An 8589-nucleotide genomic window follows, 5' to 3' on the forward strand; every position below is an offset into this window, starting at 1 on the left:
GGGTGGCTTTTTTCTTTTAACAGTTGTATTTCTTTTATATAGATCCAAACAAATACACAAAATCTCCCCTTCTCTCCTTCCTCTTTCTCCTCCTCCTCTGCACCTTTTCTGTCAGAGTGGTGGATTTGAACTCGATTTTGAATCAGCTGCTTGTTGGGAACCCGATGAAGGCTGGGAACCCTTTTCCCAGAAGATGGGGGCACGCCCACAATTTGGCATGCAGTTTTGGATCTCACAGACACTACTAAGCCTTTAGGGCCCAGTCTGCTGAGGAAGCATCTGACGTGTCCACAGCTCCCACCTGTGTCAGCCACGACACAGATGTCGGGTCGGGTCTGGTCCCCAGAGCAGAGAGGCCATGTCCCTGAAGCCAGTGGCTGTGTCTGTGTCTGACCTCCTCTCCACTTTTCTTTCTTTTCCCTCTGACTTAGAAGAGGCAACTGAGGAGCCCTTTGGCCAGTGGCTCTATTTCTGATCTGAGAAAGCTCTTCCAAAAAGTACCTATCTCTTTAAATCTTTACAAAGTTCAGCAAAACTGGGTGTCAGACAAGCTCTTGGGGCTCCAAGGAGCCTATGTTGGGCCCTGCTCTGGGCGTGCCACCCCTGGGCAGGGGCCCAGGAAACGCAGGTGGGGGCGAAAATGCAGCCTGTCTCACTCCCAGCTGCACCTGCCCCTCCCTGCTCCCTGCTCCCTTTCCTCCTTGCTCAGCCTGAGGCCTTCCTCCCTGCACCCTAGGTGGTACCCCTTCTCCCCTTTCGCCCCACCTCCAGTGCTGGCCCAACTCTCCTGGGCCCTCCCACTAGCACCCTTCCTGTGCCCACCTCTGGCCCCCCCAGTCTGTCCTGCTCTATCGAAAATGCAGGTCCGACCTTGCAGTCTTCACTCACTCCACACGCACTTACTGAACACGCACTGCCGGCTGCCACACTGGCTCCGAGGGCACTGCGCTGAATTGGTGGAGCAGAACTTTCTGCCCTGTGGACGCTGCATCCTGCGGTCCAGTCCACCAGGTCGTAGGGCTTGGAAGGCTCCTTAATGGCTCCACCTCAACAGGCCTCCTTTCTTCCTGCAGGCCCTCCAACCTCCCTTTACTTAGACACCCCCTAGTTTAGCTGACCCTCCTCCCTGGGTCCCCCAAGAATGTCCCTTCACCTCCACAGGTTCAGGTGAGGCTCAGCTAGGCTGCCTCCTCCTCCGAAGAACCCCTGGCCCCCAGCCATGGTGGCCACCCCTGCCTCTGGGTTCCTTCAGTGCTGGGTCTGTTCTTGCCTTTAAGGCCTTAAGCTCTTGTTCCAGTGTTTGTTGGCGTGTCTCTCTCTCCCTAAATATGTGAGCTTTCTGGAGCCCACCCCATGCTTTATTGGTTTCTGTTACCCCTAAAATAGGTGCCCTTGAAATGTTTGTCAAGTGAGTAAATGAGTAAACAAGGGAACCAGGGAATAAGAAGTTCCAGAAACCTTGGGGAAGGCCAGGGGCCCCAAAGCAAGGTGTGGTGGCAGCAAGAAGACACTAGAGGGCGACAGAGAGCGAAAAACTGCCCGTTGGTGTCAGCCAGGAGGGACATGAAACAAGCATGGACCGAGAGGACAGTCTTGGGGGAGGGTCCAAGTCAGCCTGGTGGCCTGAAGTTCTTGCCCTCACTGCCCATTCCCTAGGGAAGGATGGGGAGGGTACCAGGGTACCAAGCCCCTGTCCCTCCCACGGACTGGGATCAGCCTCTGTTCTGTACCTTTGGGAAAAGGGAAAAATACTGACAGGAAGGCAGGCATGCAGGAAAACAGGAAACTCCAGTTCGGCATTGGTAACAAGGAGGGGGAAATGGGGTCGGGGAATCTTCCCAGGATGTGAGCCTTTGGGATGCAGTAGGTTCTCTCCTGGTCTGTCTCTCTCCACAAAAGCGGGCTTCGAGGACCACCCCTCCCACCTCCAGTCTTTACCTTCCCAGCACACACAGTAGCCAGGCAGCTGGACATGGCTTTCTGGTGTCCTGTTTTCCTTCATTGGTTTCCCAGGCCCAGGAACGCAAGTCAAAAGTGCACATGCTCAGTTTGGGCGTTCCAGCAGGCACCACCCCCTCCTCATCCCCTGCCTCTCTGAGATGCTCTTGGAAGCCCCCTGGCCTCTCACCAGCCTCTCTCAGCTGAGGGCATATTCAACAAACTGGCCCTATCACCAAGCACCTCCCCTCCCTTCTCCAGGCCCCCCTCCGCCTGAGAAAGGACCACTAAGACATGAGGGTGCCCCAGCCGCAGGGCCTCCCACCTCCGCGACCACCGCAGGATGCCACATCTCCACCCCTCCCCCACCCCCTCCCTTCCCGCAGCATTAGACGGCAGAGCAGGCAGTGTAGGGAACCTAGGGGGAGGGGAAAAGTGGAGGAGAAACTGTTGATTCACAGCGCTGGAAGGAGTCTTACAGAACGTCCAGTCCCATGGTCTCATTGTACAGATGAAGAAAATGAGTCACGGGAGCTGGCTGCTGGCCAAGGTCACAGAGGGAGAGACATGCAGGTTCCCCAGACTCCCAAGCCAGACACATTCTCTCTGCTGGACAGCAGGGGCATAGGGGCTGGAGGATGAGTCCCCTTTCGCGTGGTCCCTTTTGGACCCTTTCTGTGATGGTGGGGGCTAGGTGATCCCAAGGCCAGCCAGAAGCCAGAAGCCCAGAGGGTGGGCAGCGTTCAGAAAATGCGTTTAGGGCATGGACTCCTAGAGGGCAGTGTCTAGACGCTTCCAGAAAGACCTGGTGCCACCCACCCCTATGTGCTCTAATTACTGCTGCCCACGTTTTCAGTTTCCAGTAGGCTCGGTGACAGGCGCAATGTGTCAGCTGTTAGGCCTCTCCAGGGAGCTCTGGCAGCTGCGTGAAGATTCTCGAACTTTCTCTGAGGAGATGGCTAAGCCACTGGTGGCATAGGCCAGCCTAGGGCGTGGCTAGAAGGGCCAAAGCTTCAGGCACAGTGCCAGGCTGGGCGGCGGATCTTGGGGCTGCCGCAGCGTACCCCAGACCTTGAGGCCAGGGATGAGGGGAGGGGCCTCTCCAATTAAGTAATCCTAGACCCCCCCCCCCCGCAATACCCACCTCCCCTCCCCTCCCCCCCCCACCTACAAGGCTTCTGGGAAATCCCTGGGGGCGGAGTGAGCTGTCCTCTTAATCCCAGAAAAACTACCCCTGGCAGCTCAGTGCCTGGAATGCTACAGCAGATGGTTGTCAAAGAACACTTGGGCAGGTGGGCAAGTGGGGACTGACATTCAGCCCTTGCTTTTCTTGCCAAGCCCTATGCCTGGGTTCAGGGGTTCAACCTTCTGGAAGAAGGGCATCTGGTCAGGGCTGGAGGGACCCCATAGAGTCTGGCCCAACCCTCCCTTGTCCTGAGAGGCAAGACTTGGCTGAACAAAGCACCCTGCACCCAGAAGCCCACCAACTGCATGGGAAGCCTGTCCCCTGCAGGACAGACGATCAGGGGCCCTGAGTTCCAGTACCTCACACCCACTTCCAGCTTTGTGACCTTGGGCAGTTCTGACCCTCAGTTTCCTCATTTCAATAACGGGACTTTGATGAGATACTTGGATATGCTATAAAGCGCATGCACCTGGGTGATTCTCATTAGCCTAAGTCTCAATACGAAAAATTAAAGGCCCCCTTTCTTCAATAATGACTAACACTGCTCTGCAAGGGTGCTGGGCACTTCACGTGCATTACTGCATTTGAGCCTCACTGCAGTCCTGCAAGACAGGTAAATTATTAGCCACATTTTGCAGATAGGAACATGTGGGTTCAGAGAAGTCACTAGAATGAACAGCAGCACCCAGATCCAAGCCCAGCCTATCCAACCTCAAAACCCAGTTCTCCCACACCACACCCCTTCTTATCATGACCCAGAGCAACCTATGTCCCCTCCCTTGTGATTGGCAGAGTCCCTCAAGAACTGGTCCACTGAAGGTGACTGTGAGTTCTCCATTCTGCCTCCTCCACACCTTGTGGGCAGAGTGCTGGGGTTGTTGCCCCTCAGGTTGCACAACTTCCCCTGGCTGGGGCAGCAGGCGTGATCCTCCTGCCTAATTTCAGGCAGGATGAAGGGAGTGGTGAAGGGAGCCTTTGTCTATGAAGTGCTGGCAGCCAGACAGGCAGCCTCCACCCCAAGCACGGCTGGGCCTGGCAGGACCGCACTTGAAAGCATCCATGACTGCACCTGACGGCTCCCTCCAGGGCAGGGCACCTGGGCTCCAGTCTGGGCCAAGGTGGCAGGCAGGGGCGGAGGAGGGCCCTCCCTAGCTCCTGACCTCATCCAGATTTTATAGAGCTGGGGCTGGGTGGGGCTGGGAGTGCCAAGGAGTGAAGGCCTGAGGCTTCTGGAAGCTGAGACCCTTGTCAAGTAGCCAGTAGCTCCCAACTATGACCCACCGGGCTCATGACGTGATGATCCAGCAAGGGAAATGCAGCAGAGGGCAGGGGTCCTGTCTCCCTTGCACCCTTGGCCTGAGAGCCCCGGGTGCTCAGAGGCCTTTCCTGAGGTGACCTCAGATTTGCATGGCCCAGCCCCAGCTCTTCCCTGATGGAGGGCAAGTAGGTAAGAAAGAAAGGCATCCAGGATAGACTTGGCCCCAGGAGTGGGCCAACAAGCAGAGTGGGTCTCAGAAAGAGAGGCAGTAGGGGAACTCCCAGGAAGGAGCCCCTGAGGGTAGGAGTCCTGAGCACTACAGGTAGGAAGAGGCTTACTCTGCTGGTGTCTTACAGGAGGCACTGGGCCAGTTGCTCTCAACCTGTTTCCTCATCTGCAAAGGGGGGATAATAGGACAGAAGTTGAGAAAAGGGAGGCTGGACCAGGGCCACGCCTATGAAGGAAGGAAAGAGGGAATGTAAGGATTATGGCAGGAGCTGAGGGGCACCCCCCTCTCCTGGAGGTGGGAGATTGGGGCCTGGATTCCATAGGTGGTCAGGTAGGAGGGAGGGTTAAGGGGCATGCCTCGGGCTACAAGCAAGATTTAGCAAACCGTACCAGCTGGAGCCCCTCTCCAGTTGTACTGTAGGGATCAAAAACAAAAGGGGATTTAGGACCACAATTTGCAAAAAGGGAAACTGAGGCCTAGAGGAAGGAGGGGCCTTGCCCCAAATTGTACAGTAAGTCAATGGCAAAGCCCAGGCTGCATTCAGGTTTGCCTCACTTCAGCTTCGCTGTCCCCAAGGAAACAGATTGTGTAGAGCAAGTGCAGAGCAGACTTTTGGACACCTGTGACAATGCAGTATGGAGTCACTGTCAGCCAGGACAGTTACGTCAAGTGCCATGTCAGGACTGAGGTAATGGGAACACCCTTAGGAGGGGCCCGGAAGGCTCAAAACCGCAAGTTAAATGCTTGGGAAAGGATCCCACCTGGACTCCACCTAAGCAATATGAGCGGGTCCTCCACCTCTTGTGGGCCATACAGACTCAGAACACCGACCACCCAGCAGCACTTGACCCTGGCTGTACCGCAGGTCATGCCTGGAGCCCTGCTGATCTTCTGCTTTACCGGACACAGGCCACCCCCACAACAGCCTGGCTGGAGAAGGATGTCTGCCTCTCCACCTGCAGACGCTGCCGCCAGTGACCAGGACTGTCGCCGAACGCTTGCTCTGCTTGCGTAAACTTGCCTCTGTGTGTGACCTGTATGTGATTCTGTTGGCTTATAGGGGAGGTCTCCCCTAATGAACCCGGCATTGTGGAAAGACACAAATGTGTGTGAGTGACTCCTTTCAGTCACAACATAGATATAATGTAGAGATTGACAATAACCTCCCTTGCTCCTGCCTCCCTCTCAGCACTGGACCTGGGGGTTCTCATCTGGGCCGACCCCACTGCTCCACGCAGGGGACAATGGCCAGACCCACACATGCCACTGCCTCTGCCAGAGGGACGCGCACATACACTCCTTCCTCCTCCCTCCCTTCAATTCCAGGTACACAGTAACACTAACGAACAATGATCACATACCAGGCCCTGGGCTAAAGTCTGTGCTTGCATTAAGTCACTGATTCCTCATACCAACCCGATGACATCACCATTATCACCACCATCTGCATTTTCCAGATGGGAAAACTGAGACGCAGTCTAACCCTCACTAGTGGCAGAACCTGGATGTGAACTTAAGCGGCTCCACTATCACAGCCCACACCCCTAAAAACCACAGCAGGCTGCTGCTTAAGACGTTATATCCCATATACCCTGTGGTTCAAATCTGGCTCTGCCGCTTTCTAGTCGCGTGGTCTGGGACAAGCAGCTCAACCTCTCTCAGCTTTGTCCAGCAGGACAAAAGGACGGGACTGTCCACAGGTAGCAGTCCAGCGTGTTAGCGCCCAGACCTGCAAGTGTCCAGTAGTGGGCACTGCATCAGCACCCGTGCTTGAGTCATTTGTGTTTTTCGAACCAGAGAAGTTTCCAGATGTGGGTAGAGCCTTCCTCGCCCCGCCCCCGCCCCGGTATGCAGGGGGAGGAGCTGCCTAACCAGTCATTGCCGTTAATAGAGAACTGAAGCACCGCCTGCTAAAAATATCCGGCTGAAGCCCTTTAAAAGCGCGGCTGGCGCCAGCGCCAAACAATTCTCCAGCCTAACTCTCGGAGCCTCAGCCAGAAGCGCCGAACCGAGTCAGGATGGCCGAGCGTCGCGTTCCCTTCTCGCTCCTGCGGAGCTCTAGCTGGGACCCTTTCCGCGACTGGTACCCGATTCACAACCGCCTCTTCGACCAGGCCTTCGGAATGCCGCGGCTGCCGGAGGAATGGTCGCAGCTGTTCAGCCACAGCGGCTGGCCGGGCTACGTGCGCCCGCTGACCGCCGCCGGCGAGGGCTCCCGGGCAGTGGCTGCGCCCGTCTACGGCCCAGCGCTCAACAGGCAACTCAGCAGCGGCATCTCGGAGATCCAGCACACGGCCGACCGCTGGCGCGTGTCCCTGGACGTCAACCACTTCGCCCCTGAGGAGCTGACGGTCAAGACCAAGGATGGTGTGGTGGAGATCACCGGTAAGACCCCCATCCCGACCCCGCGGAGATGAAGCTGGCAGGGTGGGAAGCCTGGCCCTGCCCCGGGTCTGTGCCCCTTTCTCCGGGATAGAGGGTGCGGAGAGCTCCTAAGGGAACTTTCGACCTTAAAAATAGTTCTGTTAGGAGAAGAATCGCCCTTCCAGGGGAGATCGCCTTCCTAGCCACCCGCCTGCCCCAATAATCAGGTTCCCCAGAGCCGTTCCTGCCCCATCACGGGCCGTGGGGGCCGTGGAGGGGGCGTGTGCGCCAGGCAACCAAACTTTGCAGAAACTTATGAGGGCCTGGGACAGTCTTGGGCCCCCAAATTTCTCCACCAGCTCTGGGTCCGCCATGAGTCCAGGCCACCAGGTGGGGGTGTGTTTGTATGTAGGCTGGCCTGAGAGGCGGCCCCTCGCTTCCCTCGCTCCCGCTCTGACGACTTTCCTTTTCCCAGGCAAGCACGAAGAGCGACAGGATGAGCACGGCTACATTTCCCGGTGCTTCACTCGAAAATACACGTGAGTCCTGGGCCAGATGGTGGGGGGGACGGGAGCAAGGTGCAGTGACTTAACTGTGTGTGACTCTTGTCCTCTCTCCCTCTGCATTTCCAGGCTTCCTCCTGGTGTGGACCCCACCCTGGTGTCCTCCTCCCTGTCCCCTGAGGGCACGCTCACTGTGGAGGCCCCCATGCCCAAGCCAGCTAACCAATCGGCAGAGATCACCATTCCTGTCACCTTTGAGGCTCGCGCCCAGCTTGGGGGCCCAGAAGCTGGGAAGTCTGAGCAGCCTGGAGCCAAGTGAAGGCCTTAGGCCTGCAGTCAGTGGCCATCCCTCCCTCTCAGTCTGTATGCTCTTTTGATATATGTTCTGCTTTTCTCAAATAAAGTTCAAAGCAACTGCCTACTACTGTCTCAGATCCTGGTGTTTGTGGAGGCCTGGGATTGGTGCCATTTGCTGGCTCACAGGTTCCTTGAATTTGCTGAGGGCCTGCTGCGTGCCAAACCCCCTGCTGGGCCTTGTGAGTGCAGTGGTATCCACTGCAGGGCTTAGCCTTGCTCTTCAGCCCACTGTCAACATTAAGAGAGAAGTAATGATTATAACCAGTAATTAAACCCCCAGGCTTGAGTAATCAGGGACACCTAGGCTGGGGTCAGGTGGAAGGGGACAGCAGGGCTCAGGGAGGGGAAATTCTGGGAGCTATTACTGACTCATTATAACTTTGTCATCCTAGAGAGGGACAGGACCAGGTGTAGGAGGTGCAGTGACTTTCTGAGGGGAGGCGGGTCTTGTCAGAGGACCCATTCTCCTTCCCCACATGCTTGCACATGCAGGATGGGCCCTGGGCATTCAGACCTGAGGGTGGCCACCGGAGAGCATACGGGATTAGGTTTTTGAGGAAGAGAGGCAAAGACCCTAACAGGGAGGGGTAATGGGCGCTCCAGGAGGTCCAGCCTTGATGGGGCAGGGCAGGAACAGTCACACCTACCTTTACCCTCCCCTTGATCCACCCTTGTCCAACCCACCCGCCTCTCACCTGGCCCCAGGAGGGCTCGGAGGGACCTGTGGGAGGGAGAGAGCGGTGGGGGCTTTGGA

At 56.8% G+C, this 8589-nt stretch overlaps 1 protein-coding gene across 1 annotated transcript; it reads left to right on the top strand.

The window, feature by feature from the left end:
- The first annotated feature begins 6502 nt into the window (after positions 1–6502).
- HSPB1 (heat shock protein family B (small) member 1) lies at positions 6503–7899 on the top strand. Its single transcript, XM_037054803.1, has 3 exons — positions 6503–6996; positions 7451–7514; positions 7608–7899. Exons 1-3 carry the CDS (start codon positions 6630–6632, stop codon positions 7795–7797), a joined length of 621 nt encoding a protein of 206 aa, XP_036910698.1. The 5' UTR covers positions 6503–6629; the 3' UTR covers positions 7798–7899.
- Positions 7900–8589: the final 690 nt, after the last annotated feature.

Source organism: Sturnira hondurensis, unplaced genomic scaffold, assembly GCF_014824575.4.
Source record: "Sturnira hondurensis isolate 20B ecotype Veracruz unplaced genomic scaffold, ASM1482457v3 Scaffold0008380, whole genome shotgun sequence".
In the NCBI taxonomy this organism is placed as follows: Eukaryota; Metazoa; Chordata; class Mammalia; order Chiroptera; family Phyllostomidae; genus Sturnira; species Sturnira hondurensis.

What these genes read in the sequence shown, in the direction of transcription:
- HSPB1 (XM_037054803.1), top strand. Translation starts at nt 6,630, where the DNA reads ATGGCCGAGCGTCGCGTTCCCTTCTCGCTCCTGCGGAGCTCTAGCTGG. An exon ending in TGGTGTGGTGGAGATCACCG is followed by an intron (nt 6,997 to 7,450) that starts GTAAGACCCCCA and finishes TCCTTTTCCCAG; the next exon opens with GCAAGCACGAAGAGCGACAG. An exon ending in TGCTTCACTCGAAAATACAC is followed by an intron (nt 7,515 to 7,607) that starts GTGAGTCCTGGG and finishes CTGCATTTCCAG; the next exon opens with GCTTCCTCCTGGTGTGGACC.